This window comes from Oenanthe melanoleuca, chromosome 8 (assembly GCF_029582105.1).
Source record: "Oenanthe melanoleuca isolate GR-GAL-2019-014 chromosome 8, OMel1.0, whole genome shotgun sequence".
Taxonomy (NCBI): Eukaryota; Metazoa; Chordata; class Aves; order Passeriformes; family Muscicapidae; genus Oenanthe; species Oenanthe melanoleuca.
Window position 1 is genome coordinate 28,546,711 of NC_079342.1, and position 27,649 is coordinate 28,574,359.

Genomic DNA, 27,649 nt, shown 5'->3' on the forward strand with positions numbered 1-27,649 from the left:
TCTCTCACTGAACACACAGAGCCAAGATGAAGCACAGGAACCACAGAGGAAGAAACACAAGGGTCAGCTGTGTACCTGAGCCTAAGGGAGAAGCCTCACTCACAATTGTGTCAGATTTATGTACCCTGAGCTGCACAGGAAGGGAAGAAGAAACATCTCACACTCCATCGGCTTCTTTTTTGAAAGGACCTAGTCCCAGAGAACACAAGAAATTCTCCCTTGCTAGCAGAACCACCACAGAGACAATCACTCAATCATCTGGTCTGCTCTTCCACTTAAGCCATCCCATTTCAAACACAGTGTGCTAAAAGATGTGGTTTAGAAGACACAGAGCTCCCAAAATGTCAGAGGATCACTAACTTCTGGTACTCAATCACCAAACACCTCTATAGCACACAGCCCCTCATTCCCCTGCTCCTTCTGTCTGTGTCTCGCAGTAGACACAGACACTGTGTGTGTGTGTCATGCACAACACAAACACCAAATCTGGGAAATAACTGCTGCACCTTCTGTAGACCATAAGGTTTCCTTCCTGGGGACGTGCCCCCTGCAACATTGCCCTTTCCCCCACACTTCAGTAGACAAAGAGCTGAGCTCAGCAGAACCAGTGAGGAAAACTAATCATTCACATTGAAATGAGCACAAGAAAAAAATACAATCAGCAAACCCCAAAGCTATTTTTGGTGTGCAAACTCCATTTACATTTTCCTTTCTGGTAAAAATCCCAAATTTTCAGCATACAACATTCCAAAATCCAATCTCCCCCCCCCACCGCTTTTCCTTTTATCCTCAATCATAACAACTAGTGCTTGACAAAGACTGCCTATTTTTAATTTTCTTTGTGAACTGACTCCAGGCTGCCTATGATTTTCTCCTGCCTGGTCATTATTCAAAGTTAAATGAGTGGCTAACCAATTTCTGCAAGGAATTCTTTGTCTGCAGATTCTTCAGGAGCAGTTTGTTTTGCATATACAAGGCTTGAAGTCCTGATTGTTTGATTTGGACAGGTGAGCCATACAGGGCTTTTCTGGACCCATGTTACTCTAGAACTGCAGTTCTGGTTAGGGAAATATTCCAGCTTGGAGTCAGCTCAGGCTTTTGGGGGATACCCCTTGCCAGTGAAATCTTTTTGCTAGATTATGCCTGGGCTGGCCAAAACCAAGCAGGCAAGGAAGGAAATGGGTTATTGTGCAGCTCTTGCTCCCCAGCATCATCCTGGCTGTGGGGACTCTACCCAAGGATGCTTCCTCTGCTATCTCCACTCTTCCAGCAAGCCCTGGCCCAGCTTGGAGCAAACATAAGGTCAAAGCAGTCTGTGTTGGAGCAGGTCTTCACTGCCAGGAGCTCTCCTGCGAGGAGCAGGCAGCTCGTGCTGGCGACAGGGAGGGCTTACCTCGCATGACTGGATGCAGTGAATGACAGAGGGGTCCGGATACCACCGCAGCCTGCCCGTGCACACAATGCTCTGGGAGAGGAGAAGCCAGCAGTTAGGGGAGACGGATGAGGCAGAGAAACAGCCAGCATTGCTTCCTGGAGCTAGAGGGTCTTCTAGAACTCTACATTACTCACCGTGGGGCAGAACAGTAGTGACACCCCCTGTACCCTTTGAGGCCGAGCAAACCCAGGGTAGCTGCACCCAGAAACCCATGGACCAGGGTACATTGTTCAAGGCAGAGGCCAGAAACACACACAAGTGTGTGTGTATGTATATGTGTATGTGTGTAGATGTAGATGTATATTGGTTGGACTTGCTGATCTTGGAAGTCTTTTCCAGCCTTAGTGATTCTGTGTTTCTATATTGATACAAAACTGGAAGAGGACAAAGGAAAAGGACAGGGACTACCTGAGAAGTGGGTTTGGTGGGCAGTGCCACCACAATGTCTGACTTGGCCCCCTGCTGCTGGAAGTAAGCCACGAGAGGCTGGAATCTACCATTATGTCTCTGTGTGATGCTGAATTCACCAGCTTCTCAGCTAGTCATCACTCAGTGCCTACAACAACTGGCTCACTGATCCCTGCTCAGGCTCTGAAAACTCCATCCTGGAAGGACTCATCTCCCCAGACTTGACTTGAAATAGATACACCAGACTCACGGTCACTCTGAGGTTCTCACTGGTATTTACAAGGCACAAATTCAGCTGTTGCAGCCAGATGGACACAAGAGCGAGATGTGAACGGCTCGGTTTCCTGGCCCTGGAACACACCACCCTGCTCATTTAGCTGGGATTTGTGGGGAACACTCATGATTACACAGGGGGAAGAAAAGCCCCACCACACATGCAATTTCCTCCTTGTAAAGCTCAGGCAGGCTTTGAAATCTGAGGCCCAATAAAACGGTGTCTGGCCTGTGAAAATGTCCTAGGATGCCCTTCACAGCATGAGAATTGCACAGAGGGGTAGGTGTATTTTCTCCCAGCCTCTTGTTTGATATGTTCAGTGGCAGGAAGACCAGCTCCAGCATTCCCAGGTGGTATGGCAATTAGGGATGGGGCAGTTCTGCCCACACGACCAGCTGCAGGTCCTTCTGCAGCACCTTTGGTCAAGACCATGATGAGGCTGGAGGGGGATGAGGTCCTGGCCCTTCTCAGCCAGCGCAGGGGAGGCAGTCCCAGAGAGAGCCAGCCTAATGGGGCAAAGACTGGGAAATTCCAGAGCCCACCAATTCCTGCTCAGCCAAGAGGATGTGTGCATCTCAACCCCATGGAGTTACTTTGTATGTGGTTGTTGTGCAACTCAGATGACATTTTAGCATACTCATATTAGTATACTCATATTCCAGGCTGGGAAATAATGGCAGAGAGACAACCCTGCTCAGCTGCAGAATGCAATGAATCAGAGCTGAAAACAAAATAGGACTGTGCCTTCTCTGAGGGGCCTCTGCAGTTCCCAGTGTTGTTTGCCCCGTCCTCTCTATCTCATGGAGCATGGCAGCTCCTGGGAACAGAAAACTGTTGGAATCTTGGGGGAGCCAAGTGAGGAGCAAAGACAGAAGCCAGGACAGGGGAGAAAACAAGATGGTCCAGGGAGAGAGCTCCTGGCAAAGGACAGAGCTCCTTCTTAAAATAGTGTCTCCTTTCCCTCCTCCTCCTCCTCTCTGCAAAATGCCTCCCTTGCATGAAAGCCTGCAGTGGTGGTGAAAGGGAAGCTGAATGCCACTGCCTCAACAGGCCAAGCCATCTGATCCCTCAAAGGCAAGGACTCCTTCCAAGGCTCATGCTTAACCATCCCACATGCCCCAGGCATCCTCACACCCCCGGCAGCTGTCCACCGTGGGTCTGATTCAAGGCAATGCACAGTAGTATCCACAGGAATGATGCTGAGCCTCCTGCGGGTTCCCAAGAGGAGGGGGAAGCATTTGGATGGGAGCACTGGCTCCTGGGAAGATTGTTTGCTTTTCTTTGTTCCACCTCCTTCCTTATACATCTCGTTTTTATTTTCAGAAATATTACCCCGGCAGAGCTGCTATTTGGTAAAGTCATGCCATGAGGATCCAAACTATTTGAGCTGCTTTGCCTACAATATGAGTAAGAGGTGGGGAGGGAAAGGCTCCCCTGTTCCAGCAGCAGAGGCACCCAGCCGGCCAGCAGCTCCTGGCAGCTGGAAACACCTTCCAGCAGACAATGCCCTGCCTCTTCCTTAGCAGGGAAATGCCTGCCTAGGATTCCATCTCTGCTGCCAGGTAACTGGGGACCCAGGCTTACACTGTGCCAGAGGCGGCTTTTGCTCTCCCAATACACTGACCGGCAATAAACAGCAACTTAATGGCTTTAGGCACACAGCACATCCTGAAAAATCAGTAGGATTCTTGCATTAAACTTCATATATTGTGGTATTCTGCAATTCCTTGAAAGCTGGCTTGGGAGCTGATAACTATGCTGAACTTTGGTGTAGGAGAGCCGGAGGATGTGTAGTAATGCCCACTGCTTGTCTTTACAAGTCTTACCCTTCTTCACTTGAGGGAGAGATTTTGGTTCAAAACACCAGATGGAGAGAGAGGGAGATCCCCTCTCCATGCTGTGAGCAATCCACCTGCTAGAAGAATTCATCTCCCCTTTTACCTGGACTTTGGTGGGCTGCAGCCGGTGATCCATTGTCTCAGCAGTGACATTTTTGGGCAGTATGACAGGATCACTGGGAGGAATGATACAGGAAGGAATGCACACAGCACCTGTGGGAGGAGGGAAAGCCTTGAGGACCTTACCAGAAACCAGGCATCAATATCTTGTAGGAGGCCACCACTGACAGTAGAGACAGATGTAGAAGGTACTCTTTTCCTCCCAATCTGGGATAGCAATTCCTTCCCCAAGTCCTGAATTACCCAAGATACAGGAGTTGTGCACAATTATCTTCTCCTAGATGAAAGGAAAACTGAGCACAACCTAAGAGAAAGATTCCAACTCTGATGGCAGGACACAGGACCCAGCACGAAAGTAAGTCTGGCCTGAATATGATGTTTGCTGACATGTTAAAAAACATCTTTCACAATTTTTCTATCACAGAGAATTCTCACCGCCTTTCCATGACCCAGGAAGAAAAAAAAAAAAACTGCAAAAAACACCTTGGAAAAAAGGGTGGGATCCCAGTCCTAATCCTAGCCTCACATCAGATCTGTTCTGAGCTTAACCCTAGTAGTCCCTGTCACTAGACTGTCCTCAGCCTGGTTTGACCAGACTGGTGTGACTGGTGCATTTGCCTCAGAGCATCCTCAAACATCCTGTCCAGAGGGATGCTAGACCAGATGCAACAACCATGGTTGAGTGTTGCAGGTTTTCCTGAAAGCAAAAAAGAACCAAGTCCTGCAGACAGAAACGGATGATGCGGTCCCTCATCTGGTGAAAGTGCCCTGTTACACCCAACTGTCGCTGCAGCTTTTATGGCTTTTATCTAGGACTTGTCACATTAACCCTGCAAACAACAACAGTAGTAGCAAATGGAGAGACCTCAGGAAAGATGGAGGGCTACAGATCACGAAAATGTGCAAAAAAGCTGGGTTTGCCCTAAAGACAATCCCTGCTGCTTCTGAAAAGAGAGATGCTTAATGCTGGAGACAGCTTCAGATTTGGGTCTTGCCCAAGAGTGCAAGCAGGGGCAGCACAAGACTAAAGCCACCCCTGGCTCTGTGTTTATAAAGACCACGGAGAGAAAACAGGAATTTTTTTTCCTGTTTAGTGGGGATTGGTACAGGAAGAGTCTATATATAGTCTATTGTGACTATCGACTCTCTGGGATGACTGAGTCAACACAAAGTTTGGGTTTCTGTTTGGTTTTCATCTGCCCTCACCTATGCCATGCCCCTGCTCACACTTGTACTCCACGAAATTCAGCTCCGGGGGCGATGGGCAGGTGCCCTGCAAGCTCTCACACAGTTTGAACTCCTCTGTCCACACGCCCTCCTTAGTGCAGACGATGGGAACCTGCAAAGCAGAGGGATAGCAGTGGGCATTACTCACCCTGCCTGGCCAGTGCCCATCCCCACTGGAGCACTGTGCAAGTACACCCCTCCTACCAGCCACAACCAGAGAAAAGTTCCCCAGGGAATCTGGGTTGCAGCCAGCTGGTCCAGCCTATGTGCACTGACCAGAAAAGCAATTGTATCCCAGCTGCTGCTGAATCTGACCAGAGGGAATCAGCCACACTTCTTTTGACAAGACCTTTTCCAAGCATTGATACGACACCTGGGTGGAAGAGCTGGCAGCAGCCTTCCTGCTTGCGGAAACCCCTCGGTGAGCACAAGTGCTGCAGCAAGCTTGTCCATCATACTAAGTGAATGCTTTCACAGCAGCTCCCAAAACCTTCTGGAAACCCCCTACTTATGCTTTCTGACCCTTTTCACCCAAGATAAGCCAGTTTGCTTAGGACCACTGTTTGCCAGACAAGGTCCCCAGGGAGCTGGTGAGCATCCCCAGGAAGTGGTGCAGCTAGTACCATGTACGGGGCCCAGCCAAAACAGCTTTGGGCTTGTAAAGGGTCTGCTCTTCGGTGGTAAAAGGCAGCAGAGCCCCTCTGCACAGCAGATACTCATGATACACAAGGTGTGGTCACACCAGACACTTACCTGCTGTCCCTGCTGCTCACAGTTGAGGACACACTGGCTGTCCAGCTCGAAGCCCCGGGTGCAGTTGTACATGCCCTCGAAGACAGGGGGTGGGGGCTTGCAAACCACGGGGACACAGTGCCCCTCTTCCCACTGCCCACTCTCCAGGCACTGGACCTTCAAGAACTTCCTGGGGAAACACAGACACCAGACTGGCCTGCAGAACCCCATACACCGCACCTTGGCTGCACCAGGCATCCCACAAATGTCAGGAGCAGACTGAAGACATCTCTCCTGGAGCACAAACACACCCCCCATGTGTAGGACTGCCATATGAGGAATCCCTCACCATGGGCATGTCTTCCACAGGGACACTCCATGCTTAACCAGGACCCTTTTTTCTCCTCCCTGGGGGGATTGAACTGATCTAGGAGCACTGGATGCATTTCCCTTGCACTCACCACTCTGCTGCTCCCCACCTCTTGCAGTGCCCCTAATTCCTTCCACAGTCCCTGCAGGTCCTGGTCTGCTTTGTCTCACTGCCAGTAGCTGCATACTTTGCTGGATGGGCTTTGCCTCCGCCAGTAAATCCTCTGGCCTGTGCTCAGCTACTCCTGAGGCTCCTCTTTGTACTCCAGCCAGATCTGTCAATCCTGCTCTCACCAAGGGGCTGCCATGCTGCAGCAGACCAGTACCACCCTATGCTGCTAAAGCAGCCCACACACAAACTACTTGCCAAGAAAAGAAAGAAAGAAAAAGTCCAGGAGCAGAGCCCACCCACTTTTCAGTCTCCCATCCGTGGCAGTGACAGAGACACCACATCTTTTACACAGAGGCATCAAAACTGGTGAGGTTACCAGGCTGGCAAAGGCCTCTCTCAGCAGAGGACATGTCACTGCCCTGATGGGCTTTACTTGAGCCAAAGCTGATTGCTCCATCCTTAATGAGACATTCCCCCACTCCTGTCCTCCTTTACTAGACAGCCTTTACTCCAGCTGCCTGTCCTCTCCCACCACAGATGCCAGCAGGCAGGGCTTCAGGCACCACGTTAGGGTGTTTATAGCCTGCCACAGGTATGTGGAGGGGGCCACCGGGGGTTAGAGAAACCCCTGGGGGAAGGCACTAAATTGTCCCTTGTTCTGAGAGGCAGCAGACAGAGTGTGGGGCCACCCATGTGCCCCCTAACACCTGGGGCAGGGTCATAGCATTGTGTGGTGCCACTCAGTTGCGCCTCCAAACATGATGCGGGGTCACACAGCCTGCAGAAGCAAGGGGACCCCATCTGCACCCCACTGCCAGACTAGGGGTGTTCCCTGTCATGTTTCTGCTGGGATGAGACATTTTAGAGGTTTTTGCAGCATTCTCATTTTAAAATATTTGCAGCTCTTAGAGAGTCCCCTTCTCCCTTCAGAAATCAGGGATCTGTTTTTTCTCAAGACTGTATAAAGGGGCAGTGGGTTCCTGCCAAGATGAATGTGGGCTCCAGCAGTAACACGGAGGCAGGCAGGGTAGGGAATGGGATGCAGCAAGTCCACTGGCCCAGATCGCTGCACAAATCTTCCCTCCAGCCCAGCTGAAAAGTGAGGATGGCTGTGGTGTTAGCACCTGAGCAGTGAGGGTTGCTGCAATATCACCCCTACAGCAGCAGCCTTGAATTAACTAAGAGAACTGCAGCTGTGAAGTATTTCAGAAAGCTGGTGAGGCAGAGAGACTCTTGATTCCATTGTAGGCATCTGTGGTTTCATTCCATTCCTCATTTAACTTTTTTGTTTGCCTGTCCTTTCCATAAGGAAGACAGTCACTGCCTTGCAAAGATGTTCCCATCAAGACTTTGCTTTCTCCCAAATCTGACCGGATGCTTCACTCTGCCCAGGTTTAAAGGTAAGCAAAGACACAGGCCAAGAAGTACGAATCCATGTTGGATGCCCAGATCCACAAGCAGCATTTTCTGCTTCTTAAACTTCCTGGCTCAGAGAGTGTTATCCAGCTGCAGGACTTGGAAGGGGTAAAGCACTGGGGGTTATAAAGATAGAAACAAACTGGTAGTGTGAAGTCACTGAAACAGCAATACCTCAGGCACTGAGTAAACTCCTTTAAAAACCAGGAGCATCCCAGCCACACATGACTTTTCACTGACCACTGCATCTCCCTGCTGCTCTCCAAATCATGGCAGAGGCCCTGTACCCAAGAAGGGCTGGGGAGATGGGTCAAGCATGGGGAGGACACACTGTGGCAGCCACAGTTTGCTCAGGAGCAGGCTGTGGTTTGCAGCCCCATCATCCTCATAGGGGCTTCTCATTTTGATGTGGTGCTGGAGTGACCCCAGTTAGAGCCAGTGCCCTGCATGGCCTTTCACACCTCTCCCCCAAACCTGCAGCCCCCCAGACCATCTCACTCTGGAGGTTCAACCCACTGCCAGCATCCATCCAAGGACTTCAAACACAGTTAGTCCAGGCTGACCCCAAGGTAGCGGGTGGGATGTGGACCACTCCCACATATATGAAATAAGCAGTTCACGTGGAAGAAAAAAAAAATTAAAAAAAAAAAAGCCAAAATGAAACTATACACATAAATTCACACAACTTCATAGGAGCTAGAAATTTCTGGACCACCTCCCACCCCCAACCTCTTCTGATCTGGTTTAGTGGCACTTCTTGAGGATTAACAAGGAAGCCAGGAAAACTGGAGTCAATCCTCCAACCAGGCAAGCCTAATGGACAGAGGAAGCAAGTGAGATGTCTGAGGCCAGCAAGGGCTGTATCTGAGGTGAAGGCATGAGCACTTGCCTAAGTCCAGGAGCTGAACATGCAGAGCCTAGCACGGATCCAGCCTTCTTCTGAGCCACCTTGGGGGAGGGTGGATTTGCTGTGCAGGAATGGTGACAAAGGAGCCTAAAGCCTCATCTCCTATGTCAGGAGACTGATGCCTTCAAAAAGAATAGGGGATTGGAGAGAGATTTGTCATAAATTGAAAGAAAGCTGCACCAGCGTGTAGGACCCTCCGCTGCTGTGCTCTCTCCAAACAGCCTGGACAACCTGGGCTGAAAATGCTGAGACTTTAGAGGTGGAAGTGACAGGAACCTGGCTGACAGCCTGGGTTTTCTTTCCCTGGCTCTTTGGCTCCCATAGCTGTGTGTGTTTGCCTTTTATCTGGAAGGGGCAAGATACAGGCAGAGGCAGTTTGTGCCCACCACATGTTTGCCTGGTGCCCTCCTAAACTGCAGTGCTCCTGGATTAGGCTGCTCTGCTTGTCCCGCTATGACCTTTCTGTTTCCAGTCCCCAGTCTGCTAACTCCTTCCAGTCCCCATTTTCTCCTCCACATTCTCCCACCTCCCAATCCTTCTTCCAATAGTTTCTGCTGATTTTGAACAGGGAGAGAAGGAAAAGGGGCCGACATCTCCATGAAAGCTGACTGGGGACTGGGTTGGGCACCACCAATCTCTAGTCATAATGTACGTTGAGACTTTCAAATCTGCCTGAAAATACCAAAGTGGATCTTTGCTTCTTTCCCTCAAGCTAGCAGAAGGAGCTCAACCCCTCACAAAGGCAGCTTTGAGATCCTCAAATCTCTTCTCTCCAAGGAATCATCCCACAGTGGGCATGGGAAACAAGTCCCCTGAAGGGTCTGACCTTTTAGGTCCCCAAAACTGAGAGCATCCTCTCAGAGTGCTCCTCTAAAGGATCTCCCAGCTACTATCACACAATCATGGAATTGTTTTGGGTTGGAAGGGATCTTAAAGATCACCTTGTTCCAACTGGCCTGCCATGGACAGGGACACTTTCTACTAGACCAAGTTTCTCCAAGACCCATCCAACCTGATCTTGTCTATTCCTGTCAGAGATCTGTTTCAGATGGCACTTCATGCTGGAATCAACAGCAACTGTGGGGGTGAAGGCCTTTCCCCAAAAGTATCTGACCCCTGACTTTTAGGCAAGCACTTTTCAATGCCACAGCTCTGGGTGATGCTGAAGTTTCTCCTCGACAGTCCATATATTTACGTGATCCAGGTGGTGTGGGCTGGTACTGCTGTGGAACAGGTTCTGCCTAAATCCAGAAAGTTCCCATCACAAAGCACAAATGCATATGCATATGTTAAGTTCCCCTTGTTATCCTTACATTGGAATTAAAAGTGAAGTAACTTGGCAGCTGGAAGCCAGGCTGTTACATGGCCTCTCCAGGATCATGACAGATCTCTTTTAGGAAGAGTCAAAGAAGCTTTACCCTTCATGTCAGCATTGTCAGTCAGATGAACCTGCCAGCAGGAAGGCAGCAACTTTCTGGCAGGATCTTGATTACACAATCAATATTTCTTCAAGAATGCCTCGCTGACAAGCAGTGATTTCCCAAGGGCCTTTCCTCACCCAAGTTCATAGACAAATGCATCTCCAAGACAACTCACCTTCGTATTCCACTTAAACTATGGGAAATGAATTTCAACTATGACCTCAGCCCCTTCTAGGCATCCTTACTGCTCCTGCAGTAAAATTCAACTAAAAAATATAAGTGAGGTAATTGCTTGAACATCTGCATCCAAGATTACCTGTACTTGCATGGAGACAGCTGGATCCCATCCATGGTTCAGGCCTGGATAAAGTGGGCATCTCCACACAAGGAACAAAGCTAGAGCTAAAAGAGTAATTCAAAGGAAGCCTAACTATATTTCCAAGGGTGAGCTAGTTAGTGGACAGGAGGAATCTTCAGTGTCAGTCACAGATTATGCTTGACTTTTGTCCAATATATAGTATGTATAGAGAGTCTTGCTTCCTTATGTACATAGACCTGTATGACACTAAATCCTTTAGCAAGGCTTGTGCTTGCTGGATTGGTGGACAACAGGAGACAACAGATCAAGAACTCAGTTTTATGAACCCAGAGAGACAGCACAAGACCCCATAAACCTGGTGCCCAAATCACCAGCTCATCAGGAACCTGCACCTCATCAGTGTTGGTTGTTCCAGAACTCCCCACCACTTTCTCCAAAACTAGCATGGTCAAAGAGATCAACCTCTCACTCTGGCAGCTCCCACCCTCTCCTTGCCAGGGCTGAGACACCAGAAGGATATCCAGCAAACCAGGAACTGACTTACTAGCTAGTAACTACTACACCACACCAAGGGTTTGTACTCATGCTGAGTGTACAAGAGCTCCTGATAAGATGGTACAATGACATTTACAAGTCTGAGGAAATATTTTTGCTCGGGGTGGGCCACTCACATAGGAATTAATCTGCATGATAGGAAAGCAATATTATTTTTGTTAATGTGGCTTTTGTATTCCACCATCAGCTATGTCTGATGAAATAGCAGCAACAACAATTTCAAAGGGGAAAATGCGATGTCAACATGCACTGCTACGAAATCATAAACTGCTTCACATGGTTTTCCTTGACTCGTCTCACAGGCTGTTCAGACCCATATGGAAGTTTCTCACACATCAGAAGAGCCTCTGGATCTCCCAGGGGTCACAGTTTTTACCAGCAGTTGCTGCAGCAGGACAGCAGGCCTGTTAGGACAGGCCTAACTTTGCAAGCTGGGAGGATCTGTTTGAATGCCCAGTGCCTGAAGCGCCACAGGCACAAAAGCTGCTCTTGAATTTGCAAAGCAGTCCATGTGATCACTGCCATAATCATCATTTGCTCAGCTCTCTTTGGCCCAAGAAATGCTCCTAACACTGTGAAAAGCTGTTTACAGAAACCACTTCCTTCATTACTAGGCAAGAAATTTGGCAACTGCTTCCCACTGCACAACAACTCTACCCCAGAGCAAAGAAGAGATGAAGTCTGCATCCAATTAAAACTGGAAGGGGGCATTAAATAATTAACACATAATTACCTGATCTGGGCTAGAATCAAGACTCTGGGGAGGACCCAGCCATTGCCAAGGAATCTTTAGTGACCAGACTGAATGGGGACTTTGGCTGGAGGCGTCACAGACAAAACACTGCTTTGCCCCCCAGCACTGTGATATTGGCTGAGAGCAGGGCTAGTGAACCACCAGGAATCCTTCCCTGAAGCATCAGGAAAAATCTTCTTCCATTGAAAAGCCAATGCTAGAGATTAAATTTAGCCAAGAGGGTGAGATGTTAACCCTGACAGAAGGCAGCCATTCATTCTTACAGTGCCTCTGTTCTATGTTTTATTGTTTTTAGAAAAGACAGAAGCCCCAAGAATCTGCCAACATCTTGTAAATGTCTAATTACCTGGGAAACACTTAATTTGGTGCTTAACTTTCACAGAGTGACAAATATGTTGAGATGCGCAGGAAGATCTGCTTGTTTCAGGTTAAAGTACTTAACACACTTGTGTGTGCAACCTTGTACCCACCGGGTTCACCTGGACCAGGGAATGCCTCTTGTATTTCAAGAAATCTGTGTAATCAGATCACAGATCTGTGTGAGCAGGCCAGCTGCTCTGCCTTCTACCTATCAAGCCAGGTCTTTGAGACTGCCATTGTCCTTTCACCTCTGCTCCTTGTGCACACTGGGAGAAGGAAAGCAATGGTGATAACAGACCTGCCACTGACTTACTTCTTAGGCTTGTCTGCTGCGATCTCAGCCACGTGGTATCCAGGCTTGCACTTGTAGCGACAGACTGAGCCCACGTCGTGGTTCCTCTGCAGGCACCGAGGCACCAGAAGCTTCGCATTGGCCACGGCGGGAGGTGAGTCACACTCCAGCTTGCAGTAGGCTTCTGGCAGGGACCAGAGACCATCCTCCAGGCAGGTGAGCCACTGGTTTACTCCTGACCCCAAAAGAGAAGCAGCGTGTGGGGTTACAGCTGAGCCAGGAATGGAGTCCTGCCGAGGACAGCTCAGAGCCACCAGCAGAAGTCCTCTTGTTAGAGTGGATACTGACACCAAAGAGGGCAACAAACATGAAGACCATGGACTGCATCACCTGCTTGGTCAGGCTGCAGCAGAAAATACTTGAATGCAGACAAAAGGTAAGGTCAGCTTCTAGAGGCTGGAGATAGGATCTTGGTCCTGCAAATTTCCCCAAATCTTTCCAATAAACTTGCCCTCTTTCATGGTGCATCAGGATAGCCAGAGGCCTTTGTGTAAGACAGCTCTCTGTCATGTTCAGTTCAGCCCAACTTCATTCTCCCCAAGGCCTTTTTGCAGCTTGTCTTTACCTATGCTGACCAAGCTGTCATACCCTACTACAGATGCAGTGCAAGATCATAAAATCATAGAATGGCTTGGGCTGGAAATGACCTTTAAAGGCCATCTAGTCCCACCTCCCTCTGCCATGAGCAGGGACATCTTCCACCAGGTCAGGTAGCTCAGAGCCCTGCCCAACCCGGCTTTCAATGTTTCAAGGGACGGGGAATGCACTTCCTCTCTGGGCAACCTGAGAGTCAGGAAGATGGAAAATGCCACAAGGACAAATGTGGGAGGCTTCACTGGTGTGACTGGGAATTCCAACCACGCATGGTTAGAGGTCTGGGTTGAGTATTACAGCCCAGCTCTTTGTTGTCCCTGATAGACCCAGCTAAATGGGTGGCCAGCTCTGGATGCCTGCAGAAGGTGCCCAGGACTACATCACCCACATGGTGTGGATGATGCATACTTCATTGGGAACTGATGAGCAAAGAAAAAAAAGCCGGACTGGAGTGAATGGGACTCTTCCTAATGAGAGGTTTGGATCATCATGTTTGTGATACAGCCAGGCTGCTCTACAGCTCCTTCAAACACCACTTTCTTTTTACAGAAACACTTTTGGGCCAGAGACAAGACCACATCTCTACTCAGCGCCTGTGTTCCTGATGGGTCAAGGCTGCCAGGGTTTGTCTCCCTCCTCCAAGTGCCACATAGCCATGTCATCCTTCTGTTGCCTACTCTCAGCATTTATTAGCACTGGCAGCTTGCTTGTAAGGATGCAAGTCTTTGGGGGGAACAAGCATGAAGCATATCCCTGCCTCAGTGACTTAGTTGTGCCAGCTGGACTCTAAGAGTTCACTCACACTGCTTGGCAGCCTTGGCCAAGCCCCTCCAGCCATGGTGCTGGAAGTCACCCAGGAGCCCATGGAGGGGACGCCTTCCCACTGAGGGAGCCCATGGCAAACCTCCCAGTGACTGCAGCGGGACCAAGAGGCAGCTGTGAGTGAAAGATCAGATTAAAGCTCTGCCCTCAGTTGACCAACCCAAGGCAATGGGCATCAGTTCATGCAGAATTTGTGTTGTTAAGATGACATTCACATGGTACCCCTTGATCAGCTCACCATGGGGATTTGCCACCATCCTCCCTGGCATGAAATGAGATGTTAATTCTCTGCAGTTTTTGCTCCTCAGATTTAACTTTTTTTTTTTAAAGAAGTAAACAATTCTCATACATTTCAGCTATAAATGTCTCCATAAAATAGGTCACCCATTAAAATGATTTGTTGTATGTGATTTTTCCGAGCAAAGGCACTGGTTGAAACTCACAAAGTCCCAATGCTTGAAGCTGTCAAGGCACTTACCACTGAAATCCCATCCAGTTCAGCCCTTGCATAGACAGAACAGTAGCTCTCTTTCTCTGACTTGGCTTAAAAAATTCCTGCGGCTACCGATGGAGTCGGCAGAATGAAAGCCAGGCCATGGTGTGTCTGGGTGGTGAACATCTCCCAGACTGCTCTACAGCTGTGGGCATCAGTCTCTATGGCTTTATACAGCCTCAGGCCCCCTGAACCCCAGGCTTTCCCACAGCCAGCAGGTACAGAGCCACTTCTGGCTCTCTGAAGTCCTCTCTGTCTGCCTGCATGTTTCTTGTCTCCATCACTGTAATACTGGAGGCTGGACCAGTTATCAGGAGAGAACATCACTACACCCTGAGGAGGATGGATCAGGGCTGCCTGCCAGGGGATGGGAGTCAGAGGGAATTATCCCCACACCAGGATGTCTCCACTCCAAGGGGAGGGATACCCATTATTTCGGGAAGTATCTCAAGAGCCCATCTAGCTGGCAGATCCAGCATTAGTGAGAAATTCCAAGTAGCAATGCTCTGTTTGAACTGCTTGGGACAGGCACAGCAAGGCGGCATCAAAAAGGGAGATTAAATGTCTTGACACTCCAGACCATACCTTGAAGCTTGGCTGGGGGGATGCAGGAGAAGAAGCATCTCTGCAGGTAGGTGGTCCCCAGAGGGCAGGAGAACTCGGCATAGGACACGTGGGACTGGTCAGGGACATGGCAGTCAACAGGGTCACAAGTCACAGATCTGTCCCACTGTCCCAAACTGCACGTCAGCACCACCTCCTGCTGCAGAAAAAGCAAAACTACATCAGACTCCTAAAGAGAGCTTTGATCTACACATGTGCCACCACAGCAGAAAGATCTGACCCAGGTTTCAGGATGAGGAGAGCAACATTTTTCCTCCCCCAGTCTGCCCCTTCTCCCTGCTCTGGATAACAAATTGTGCAGACCTGACCTGTTCACAGATGTGTGGGGTGTGAAAGCAGCAAATGTGCTTTGAGGTAACAGTCCAGCTACTGTGCATGTTACATTGTCTGGGCAGTACCAGTCCACATTGGGGAAAAGAGTCCCTTCAAGATTCACTGAAATCTCTTGAGCTAAGCTATTCCCAGCTCTATGTGCTGCAGTTTTCCCCCAAAAGACCAAGTCTTACTTCAGCTGTTGTCAGAGAGCTCTTCTGTTGATTGTTTTTCCCTTAATGTACCAATTCCCTCATGCCTCAGCCCACAGACCCCATTGAAATCATATTACCTCATTTATAAATCCCAATTATACAGTCCTTCTTACTCAGCTGGGGAACTGCCTGTGATCAAAAACCACCATGGTCCCACCACTAAATATGGTCAACAGGTCCTACAGACTTCTTCAAAACTGAGTGGCAGATGATGGTTTGCTGTGAGCTGGTTTGGTGGAAGGTGTTCCTACCTGCAAGAGGGGGGTGTGTGGGTGGGTGGTTCGACTTAAGTGCTCTTTTGAAGGTCCCTTCCAACTCCAATTTTTCTGTGATTTCCATTTGCAAACTGCTAATCCCAGACCAGCAGCCCTCAGCCAGGGGCTGCAGACCAATATTCCTGATGTCCCTTCACTGCCTGAGTACAGTCACAATGCTGGTACAGCTAAACACATGACCTATCCTCCAAAACCAGCACATTTTGATTGAACCTGGATGCAGTGGCTCTGAAGAAGGTCGCTAAATCTGAGTCTGATGCAATCAAGTGTGCAGCAGGGTCATAGGGTAGCTGAACTAGGTGGAGAGGATGCTCAGAAGAGCTGTATGCATTTTTCTGAATAGGGTTACAAGCCAGACATCACTGCAGTATCACTGGAGGGCTCAGGGCAAGGCACTTGCAAGCTGCCCTCTGCTGTGACAGCCACTTGGTAAAGGTCTGTTCAAAAGTTTCTCACCTCACTGCCAAATACAGGGAAACTGTCACCCCAGGCACACTTACTTAATGTGGTTTCATTTTGGAGAATGGGAACATTTTGTTTTCCCTGGGCATGCCTTGGCCCACACACCCAGTGGCCATGTAATTAACAACCTCCCAGCGATAAGAAGTGCATTTCCAGCTGCCCTATTGCACTTCCCAGTACTCACCTCTCCTTTGGCCAACACTGCAGCACAGGAAACCTGCCTGCCAGGAAATGTCACCCTGCTGACGTGGCCCAACTCACTTCTGTCTGCCCCACGCGAGCTCACACTCAGTCTGGCATCTAGACCACCCCAGCCCCAGAGACTCCTACTCCCCCCTCCAGAAACAGCCTAAGGACAGGACACTGTGTGCCTACACCCCTGCCAAGGTGACTGCCTGGACCAAGGCAGCTCAGTCCCCAAGGACACATCATCCCAGGCCTCCTCGGTCAAGATCTAAGAGCTGAGCTGGCTCCTGGCTTTTATGAGGTAACCCCCAACCCTCTGGAAAGTGGGACAAACTCTTTCACAGTGACCTCTGTGCCATTATTGCAACACAACACAAAGGAAGAAAAGCTCTCCATGCTCTCAGCTGCGTCTAAATATAGTTGCTGTGCAATGACTTCATTTCTTCCTGAGCCACTAACTTCAGCTTTAAAAAAGAAAACATCCCAGGGATGTTTAACCCTCCAAAAAATGCCCATCTGGAGAGCAGAAATATCTACCTCTGCCTCTGCTAGAGCACATCATCTGGATTTGTGACATGTTCTGCAGCAACTTTCAGCCTAGCAGAGCTGTGCTCTGCAGACAACTGGGAGAACAAGGACTGCAGCAAAGGAAAGAGAGGGATGTCCAGAGCAGAAACAGCAGCCATGAGCACAGGGGTCCAGCACTGGAGTTCTGTTGAGCTAGGATGTGTTGGGAAAGCAGCAAGAAGGTTGGGATTGGAGGAAAGAAGCAGTCTGTGCTCCCCCCACCAATTTCAAGGTGGTTAAATCTTTTTTATCTAGGTCTTGGTCCCATGGGCCATCCTGAGGCCCACTCACCTCCATGGAGCCCAGCCTCTTCCCACCACTGGAGCGGAGGACGAAGCCCTTTTCACAGGAAACAGCGCAGGTCATGTGCCTTGGGCCATCAGAGCTACAGTTGAGGGTGGCAGCGTGAACAAGCAGAGGCTGCGTGCAGGTTCCTGATCCCATGCAGGCCCCATGGGCACAGCTGTGGGGGAGAACACAGAAGAGACCAACCAGTGGGTCCCAGGACCACTCCAGTAAGAAGGGCTCTCTCCATGTGGCACTTGTGTGGAATGAATGCTCAGCAGGTCACAGATGCCTAGAGATGCACACCTATCCCTCTCAGCTCCAGCTTCTTCCAGATTTAAAGTCTTCTGACAATGGAGAGTACTCTATCCTAGGTCTGTCTTAGCTGGACTTCAGCCCAACCCCAGCCCACACCTTCCTACCAACCACCGCCATGCTCTTTCAAGCTGATGAAAGGAGACACAGCTCAACAATATTCCAAAAATTGTGCTGCCTGGCACCAAAGGGGCTCATTACAGGTAGACCAAGAGGACAAATGAAGAGAGGTGACAAGGAGAGGGGAGGCAGAAGGTATATCTTTGTGTAACTTTTGAATCATGTATGTCACACTCTCTATAGGACACTGGAGAACCTACAGATGATTCTCCAACTGCAAAGAAAGCTAAGAGGAAACCCCTGCAAATATTAAGGAATCACCTATGAGATGTTCTTAAGATCCTGTGCAGTTCCCCTTCATGCCCATACAGCTACACCACAGCCTGTGGTGGAAGGGAGAAGCTGGATACACAACTGGCTCCTCAGCCCCAATCCTGTCACCTTCCCCCCACCCTGCCCTGAGGGTCTTCAGCACTTCTGCTCTTCCCACAGGCCAACACAGCACTCAGCCTCTTTGGGATCAAGACCATCTCAACATACACTTGTCCAGCTCTACAGCCTCAACTGTGGCCACCAAGGTGAGATGCAGTTAAAGGGAAGAATAACCTTCCCCTTGGCACCACTGCAAGTTACAAGAGGTCCCAGGAAAGTTTGAAATGCATCACCCATTCCTTGGTTTGCAATGCATCACCCACGTCTCTTCCTCCTCCTCCCCACTGCAGCAGCTTCCCACTATAGAGCAGCCATTACTGATAATTTAAGCATCACAATTCCATGAGAACCACTGTTGGTAAAAGGTCTCTATTAGTAAAATGCAGCAAGTCAATTAATTACCTGGGATGGAATTGGGACAAGACACAGGGCAATACAACACACCCTGGTTATCCATCAAGTCTGGCTTTATCTGTTATCAAGTGATATAAGTGCAACACCTGATCTCAGCCCTCTTCAGCCAGGGACAGAGGTGCTGCAGCTTCAGGCAGTAACTGGGGAGATAAGGAAGGGAGCTGTACCTGAATGCCTTGCTCTCCTCTGCTCCCTGCTTGGCACAGGGCTGCCATTTTCAAGCACTGCCTTTCTCCCAGCGAGGCAGAGGCCTCTGCCTCTTGCCTTTACTCAGTGTTTCCAGCCAAGGATGCACAGAGCTAGAAATACCACAAAAGACATAGACACAAAAAACCCAACAAAAAGCAAAAAAAACAACAAACCCCCAAAAAACCCAAATTGTGCCGATGCAGATGCTAAGGGAACACAATGTGCTGTTGACTCTGGACAAGTCCACCGAGCCAAAGACATGGTGGAAACCTGCAGGCCACAGCCCTGAACAAGCCGGTGGGCACAGGAGGGGACCACAAAGGAGAACAAGAAGAAAGGGGCTGTTTTTTCAATGCAGACCTGTTTATGAAGTGAGAAATGGTTTCAGGGCAGCTGCTGCAAATTCTTTCACTAGCTTATATTTCCATTTGCTTCCTTTTTAAAGAATTTGTTTTATGAGTGCAGCATTTGTCAGGTCATTAGCTTCTGAGGGCATCTGTTACCAATTGTAGCCCTCTCCCCTCCCCTCCTGCAGTCACCTTCTCTGGGCAGTTGCTCTGCTCCCTGCCTATGCCCCTGGCTCATACTTGCTCCCATTCCTAGTTCCATTGCCCAGTGATGGAGCCAGTATCCTAAACTCCCTTGTATGTTTGCCTCTGGACACACGTGTCCTCTTCCCAGCCTTGCTCCTCCATTCCATCCCCTTCCTCACCAGTCATGGGTGCAACACAGAGATGCATCTTTCCACCATGACCAGGTTGCTCCAAGCCCCCTGCAAATTGGCCTGGAACACTTCTAGGAATGGGGCATCCAGTTTCTCTGGGCAACCTGTGCCAGGGCCTCCCCACTCTCACAGCTGATGGTCAGGGTGTTGAGTTTTGGAGCACGAGCCCATCGCAGGACTGGTTCGAGAATGTGCCAGGGAACCCTCCAGATGCATCCAGGCCAAGTGCTTGGCTGGAGCAGCTCTGCTGGTGCTGATGGAGAGACAGCACATTGCCTGGGGCAGCCTTGGCAGCTAGGACAATGCTGTTATTAAATAAAAATTAAATGAATAAATCCTTCTGAGAGCTACCAGGGACGTTTTGGTTTTCCACCAGTTCAGAAACATAACCAGCAATGTGGTAGAAAGTAGATCAAGATATCAGCAAGTTTCTTATTTCTTTGTATTATAAATACAAAATGTTATATAGGGTAGTTATGCATAAGAGATTGATAATTACAGGTCACAAAATATTTTTATCTACATCACATATATACACTCCTGCACATGTTCTGTATGTGCATGTAGATATATTTTAGAAATAACAGAAAAGTTTCAGTTAGAATAGTTATCTTTCTCTTTGTCCCCAACAATGACTAACTCAGCACTATTTTCTCTGTGATTAACTACACCCCTAAACCTACAAACATCCACTGGATTTGATTTTGGAAACAATCTGAGACCAATCAGCTCAAATCCTGAGAAGCTGTGCTCATCCTACACCTTGCTTTGAAATCTGGTGCTGCTATTTCAGACCTGAAGAGCTGCTCACATCACTGAACACTGTCTGATTTTCTCAGATATATCAATAATCTCAAAAAATACATATCAACCCTACCAACAAACATTGCCTTGACTACTTCCTTTATCAGCATCATCACTGCTATCACTGCTGCACTTGGGGCCAGAACACTTTTGAGCCTGATGGTGAATAAGGGCAGATCAAAAGAGACAAAAGCCCTGTGACCTGGCCACACCATGATCCGCAAGCTATCCCAGGGCTCAGTAAAGTGACGAAATAAATCACAGCTCCCAGACCTTGGAACACCCTAACAAAGGTTGGACAAGGAAATGGTGCAGTTAGCCCAGTTCTGATCTCGGCATGAAGGAGCTCTTTCTGTTTTTGATGATAAATAAAATTCCTGTATCACAGCTGCAAACTCCTGACTTCTGCCCATTTCTGATTCAGGCCATATAAGATATGGGGCAAGCCAATATTTTTTACTTTTTTTCTGCCCAAGACATGGAAAAAAAAAATCCACTTCTATCTCAGCATCTTTTGAAGCTCAAACTAATGATTTGTCAACAACACTTTTACAAAATACCAAGGTTTTTCTCCTAACTTATTTCATGTCAGCACAAGCCTGCACGATGCTCTGGGCTCACCAAGTCCCATAACTTATACATCAAAGAACATTTCAGGTCTGGAAATCTGTGAAATTCTGCCTAGTGATGGCCCAAACGGTAAGAGCTTTGCTCTGAAATGGAAACAATTCTATAAACTAAAGCAAAACTTTTCCTTTGAGATCCTTCATCCTTCTAGAGTAAAAACAAGCAGCCACTACCAGCTCCAGAGCATGTTAAGCCAGTGATGGCAAAGCTAGTACAGTAACACTACTTTGTTGTGACAAATCCCAAATTCTGAAAAGCTGAAATTTCATGTTTTACAGCAATTACTTAATGCAACACAGAAAATACTGATGGATTTACCCACATCAGACTAAGCCAAGTCAAATGTGGTGCAGCTGCCTGATTATAATAAATCATCTATACATTGCTGTAGTGCCTAGTCAAGCTGTCAATCCCAAGACTGCTGCTAAAACATCCCTTATCATTAAGCTCCAGCTCTTAACAGCAGAAACTTGTAAGTTCTTCTCATGGTGCAAATTTTTGGGAGAGGGGGTTATAGGAGATGCTGACAGAAAGTAAAGGCTTCGGCCAAATCTCCTTAAGTAAAAAGTCATCACTGCATATACTCTGGTGGAGTCTGGACTGTAACACTCCACATTGGTGAGATAAAAGATGTTTATCCCAATGTGGAATAGCAAAAGAGAATTGCTAGGAAATGAGAAAAGGTGTTTTGGAAATACTTGGGAATGTCTCCCTTCAGGCATGTTTCCTGTGAGGGTGAAAGGTCTCACTTTTCCAGTAAATCTGATGGCAACCACCCTTGTGGGAGCAGACTGCATGTACAGACCCAACGGTGGTGACGCTTCTTGATTCCTATCTGCACTGAGGCTGCCATCTCAATAAAAGGTGCTTGCTTCTGTACGTGACTCCAAAAGAAACTTGGCAAAAAATAACATCACTGTGAGTCATCTGCTGTCACCCGCCTCAGAGACAGAGAAGAGGCACCAGTAAGACATCAAATGACCTGCTGGCCTCTCCACAGCCATAGTGGCAAAAGGGAAAAAAAAAGCAAGAGTACATAATGTATTTCCAGACTGTACCTTCCCATGTTTTTTTATTATTGTCCATTACACCAAAACAGTTGTACAGAAGCACAGAAAATGAGGTTGAATGGGATTTCAGGTTCGGTCCTTCCCAACCTAAGCCAGGACAGACTGTACCCAAAGAACATCTTTATCCATATCCAATCTCCACAGGACCACGCTCTACCTCATTTTCCCACCTTGTCCAGAGGAATTAATTCCTGAACCACATCCATCACCATGAAAGACATAAAAATAGCAGAGGAGTTTCAAAAGGCAGCCACAAGCAGAAGCCATAGCTGGCCTGCAAGACTTATGCTGTAAGATTTAAGGAGGAAAAAATAATTATCACGACAGAGAGGAGATAGTGAGATGATCTGATGGCTCTGTACAGACACACAGACACAGAGAAGTTGCCTGCTGGCAGGAGGCATTCAGACTTTTCTGACAAGGATGGAGCAAAAGCAGCAACTTTCATCTTGAAATCAGAGGCACCTTCTCAGCAGAGAGGGTTACTGGATATGATAATAGCTCAGCAGGAGAGATGGTGGACTCATCACTTCTTACAGCTTGTGACAGGAGGTAAGAGAACGTTCTGAAGGATGCATTTAATCCAGTCCCTGTGAAAAATCCCTGTGCCTGACAGCAGGAAGGGCAGGGCAGAATGGGGGAGACTGGCTGCAGCAGAAAACCAAGGCTCTGCTAGCTTCAGTGCTTGCTCCCTTCTTCACTGGGCACGGGAAGTCAGAGTGTTGTAACTCACAGAATACTCACATGCATCAGGGGTCAACTCCGCTTAGAATAAATGCATCAGACCGGGTGGCCCTTTCCATGAGGTGATACTGAGCACCCTGCCTGAAAGCAGTTCAGTTCCTGTGTTTGACTCAAGACCAAACTAGTGAAAAACTTGTGCTGGGAGTTATTTTTTCCCCAGGCAAGACTGGCTAGTCTCAGGGAAAGGTAGAAGACATCTTGATCATCCTCAAAAAACCCATATATAGAGCATTAATCTCAAGAAGCTTATTAGGCTGCAGAGAGCAAATGGGATGGGGCAACCCATGAAAGGTGTCTGGCCCTCCAAGGGTAACCTGTGACACCTTCCAGCTGGACATTAATTTAAATTTTAATTGAAATTAAAATTAAGAACAATTTTTAGAGCACAGTCTTGGCCACTGTTGCCCATCAGCCAGTCAGGGACCCACAAGAGAAGTGACAGAGGTCAAGAGGCTTTGATGCTGGAGAAGAAGCACCTCTAGAGGTCTCAAAGGCAGAGGTGAGCCCATTCTCTGGGGAAGGTGGTCATCAGGACCCTAGAAACACAGAATTGTTTAGGCTGGAGAAGCCTTGTAAAATTAAGTCCAATCATTAACCCAGCAGTGACAAGGCCTCTACTAACCCATGTCCCCAAGTGCCACATTTACATATGTTTTAAATCCCTTTCAAGATGGGGACTTGATCCACGGGGCACCCTAAGCCAGAGGCAAAGAATCAGGATTTTACAGCCCCTTCCAACCCAAACTAGTCTACATTTCTGTGAAATAAGACACCAGCATGTCTACCCAGGGTGCCCATAAATCTTCATGCCATCACGCATGCAGCTCATAAATTGACCCTGCATAAATTTGGTGCCTGGAAGAAAGAAAACAAACCAAACAAAACCTGTTTGGGAAACAGCCCTCTTTCCTGAATAAAGTTTATCAATTGAAAATAATAAACAATTCCCTCCTCCATCTAATCTTCTCTCCTCAGATCCATTTTCCATACTAAAGGAATCCAAACCAGACTCCCCTTGATGCCTTTCAGGCCCTTTTGGGGAAGCAGAGGCAGGCTATCACACAGGAAATACAAATACAAAGCAGATTGCCTTTTGTAGCACCTTTTCTGTGAATCCACCCAGACATTTCCCAGCCCATGTGAACATAAAATAAAACACAGTAAAAATAAATGCAAGCTAAAAATAAACATAACAGAGGAAATGAAAAATGTTCCCCTGGTTCAGAGTATAGCCTGTACCAAGTTAAACAGGAGGGACTGTGGCTGAGTTTAAAAATGCGAAAAAAAGGACGAAAGCTGGGAGACTTTGGGTCTCCTGGGCGGAAATATGTTAGAAGTCTGATTTCTGCTTGACCTCATAAGGTTGTGACCGGGAGCAGAATGCACAGACAGCCCCTGATCTGCTGGAAGAGACAGCAGAGAGGGGCTCCTGGTGATGGCAGCGAGGACACTGCATTGCTTTGGTCTGCAATTGCTCTGCCAACCATCAGCACCTTGAGTGGGGCCAGAAGCAAAAGGTGACACTTTCTTCAAAACAAGGGCACACTTTTCTAGAGTCAAACACCTGTTCATCCTGACCTTGAGAAGGCTGTATTTCATCAGCATAAACACGATCTCTATGTTTTCCCCAGTCTGCAAAGCACTGTGAGATCCTTCAAGATGAAAGATGCTACAAAAATACCAGCCTGTCATATATTTATTATTTTGGCAATGAGCATTTCTGAAGGCTGGAAACCTCATTTCTTTGTTGCTTTTGTTGCTGTCCTTTCTCAGGTTATTTTAGGGAAGCCCTCACAGGCACGTATTGTATACGTGAGGCTGGGTGCGTGCAAACCCTCAGCTCAACTCTCTACAGGAAGAACATGGATGTTCTGTGATCTTTTAGAGTCAAATGTCTCTCAGCCTCTGAAGATTTTCTATTCCTGGATTTTTATAGGGGACTTCCCCCTCTGCACACAGCCAGAGTCACCTACCTTATATGAAATAAATTGTTAACCTTTAAAAATACTGCAACACATTCCTTTTGGAGATAGAAAAGATTTTAAAAATATAATAAAGGTGGCATACTTAAATGCTTCCTGACTTAACAGAGGAAGATTCTTTATTATTAGTGGGGCTAATCAATGCTGTAAGCCTAACCCTCTGCCCCAAATATTCCAGATTTTAATTCTGAAGATCTAAATAGAATTTTCTATTCTGAAAATTCTGGGAATCTGATTTACTTTGAGTATTTGCTAAGGGCACACACATATCCTGCAATTCAGCATATTGCTGTGAAGTCAAGGCTGTGGGGAGCCCATGGGAGGGCAACAAGAGGAAGAGGAGACACGAGAATCCTGCTGTGCCCCTGGAAAAGGAACACAGCTTGGTGTGCCTTGGTAATATGGGAACTGGCTTGTTCTTCAGCTACAATGAGACTTTTATGAGGAAAACATCTATTTTTCTCTCTGTTTGCCCCTATATGGGCATCTCCTCATCCCCAGTCAATGCTCAGCTGTGTCCAGTGAATCTTTTCCTCCTTGCAGTCACTTCTGAGGGGAAGAGGGAAGCTCTCAAGCAATGAGAAGGCAAGATTATTTTAAGGGATGAGAAAATGTGATTGAAAAACCACATCAGTTGGCCAGGGTCTTAGAAGCATGTGGGTACATTGGTGTAACAGCTACCAGGAGGAAACACGCTGCATTTCAGGTGAACACTGATCTTTTAATGTAAGGTTGGGAATAATATTTATATACTGACTCACTAAGATTTATGTTTCTGTATAAATCACACATGCACTTTAAAAAAAAAGTAAAAAGCAACTTAAGGATATTCATGGCTTCAAAAGCTCTACATAAATCAATTGTACCACAATCCCACAAGCTTTAAGACAAACACATGCACACACTCATTTGTTATCAGGGATGTTCACCCATCCAGGCCATCAACAGAAGGAGCATGACAAAAACAGCGATGAGATGACCCCAGACAAATCCATTCTGTGCTGAAGAACCCCAAAGCTCCAGCAAAACTCAACTCAAAATTTGGTATTCCTGGTGGTGCGGTTTGAGTAACTGACTGAACTGGAGCCCTGGATCAGCACATGCACGTAACTCCAGGGAGCCTGGGATCTGAAAGCAAAGCCAGACTTGGCAGATTTGAAGTGCTGAGGCCGCTGTTAGCATAATCACCACGTTCAACAGGGCAGTGTGAGACTCAGTGAGGGGCCTGGATAGACTGGGAGTGAGAACAGAGAGGATGAGGAGAGCTTCATTCCCACCTTCCACAGCATGGGGAAGACCAGAATGGATGGAGATGGAGGTTGTAAAGTAAGTACTGAAGAAGCCGATGCTTCAGCTTTAGCAAGAACTCTCAATGATAACCTCTCTGCCATTTTCAAACTTCTCTTGGTTTTCCCACCAGGAATCAGTCCTCTAGCGCAGTTTTGTACAGTGCAGAGGCCATGCACAGAATCTGGTTTCTGCCTTCACATTCCCTCCAGCAAAATAAGCAAATCAAGACTCATTACAGCAGCTCTTCCAACAATGCCTCAAAAAGCATCTGAGGATAGTCACAAAGCACTCAATGAGAATATAAAAACTCCAGAATTCAAACACAGATTCCCAGAGGAGAGCAGTAACCCGGGGTGGCCACTGAGGAGACCAGCTCTACCTGTAGCACTGATGGTCACATCCCTCCTCGTGCTGCAGGAGGCAGGTGGTGAGGGGGTCAGATGAGCCAGGCTGAGCCAGGGTCCTCAAGGCCACAGCTGCAATGCCCACAAGTGGAGAGGAGAAGTTGAAAAGCACTGAAGCAACCTGGAGGGATGGGTCCTCCTGGCTACGGGTCACATTGATGATGATGGGGTTGTGCTGGCACGACAGCTCATACATCCCTGTGGACAAGGCAAAGAAATAAGTGACTAGTCCAGCTCCAGGGATTTGCTTTATGTTTACATCTGCTCCCCCCACATTCCAGCAGACCAGCCTGGAAGGCAGAAGGTCCTGCAAGGGGGGACAGGGGACAGCAGTGAGGAGCCACAGCTATGGTGGTGGCTCCGGGTGCCCCTGTTGGTGTCACAGCCCCTAAGCTGCTCACCCAAAGAGCGGTTCTGTCCATCCGTGTCAGTCAGCTGGACGGTGACCACTGCCTTGTGCTGCTGGCTTGAGACAGTGCCAGAGGAGGCCAGGAAGAGCAGGAGAGAAGTGGGCAATGCAGGTCTCTCAAAGCAAACCTAGAAAAGAGGGCAGGAGACACTCTGAGAGCAGGCACACCAAATACAGCTTCTCAGAGTCATATAGGCACGAGAGAGAAAGAAAGAGCAGTAGGACAGCAGGAGCAGGCATAAGGGGTCAGAGACCTTGTAGGGCTGCAAATGGGTACAAAGGTGGGAAGAAGGGGAGGAGGAAGGAAGGGAGCCGAAACAGTCCTTTCCCTCTGAATTTCCCTTCTTCCTTTCACTAGCCTTCTCCTCACCCATTCAGTCCCACCTTGACATAAATTTACAGCATCTTCACAGCATCCACATTTGCTAGTCTTTAAGTTAAGCAAGACCTGGATAACTTCCTTCCTGGTCCCCCTTTTCACCAGGCTTGGACTCCCACCCCACACAGAGCTGGCCAGGCAAGTGAAACACCCAGAGAAAACAGCTACCAGCCTTGCCACCAAAATATTTCCAATAAAAAAGCCCTCAAAAGAGAAAAAAAAAAAAAAAAACAAAAAAAAAACAAGCCCAAAGAATGCCCCCAGTACCCACTGCAACAGCAAACTGTCCACCAGCCAACATGGTGAAAGATCTGTGGGAAGAAGCCCTGCCCACTAGGAAAGCCAACAGCTTGCCACTTGTCTACAACCCTG

The 27,649-nt window shown here is 48.1% G+C and overlaps 1 protein-coding gene across 1 annotated transcript in view; it reads right to left on the reverse strand.

Moving 5' to 3' along the window:
- The window catches only part of PAPPA2 (pappalysin 2), an 88,289-nt gene that overhangs the window by 12,851 nt on the left and 47,789 nt on the right, over positions 1 to 27,649 (reverse strand). Inside the window, exons 12-20 of the mRNA XM_056497683.1 lie at positions 26,891 to 27,026; positions 26,465 to 26,687; positions 17,441 to 17,612; positions 15,094 to 15,271; positions 12,561 to 12,774; positions 6,056 to 6,224; positions 5,282 to 5,414; positions 4,059 to 4,168; positions 1,394 to 1,465 (exon numbers count right to left, since the gene is read on the reverse strand). Of these exons, the coding sequence (XP_056353658.1) occupies positions 1,394 to 1,465; positions 4,059 to 4,168; positions 5,282 to 5,414; positions 6,056 to 6,224; positions 12,561 to 12,774; positions 15,094 to 15,271; positions 17,441 to 17,612; positions 26,465 to 26,687; positions 26,891 to 27,026 (1,407 nt within the window). The remainder of the gene's footprint in view (positions 1 to 1,393; positions 1,466 to 4,058; positions 4,169 to 5,281; positions 5,415 to 6,055; positions 6,225 to 12,560; positions 12,775 to 15,093; positions 15,272 to 17,440; positions 17,613 to 26,464; positions 26,688 to 26,890; positions 27,027 to 27,649) is intronic.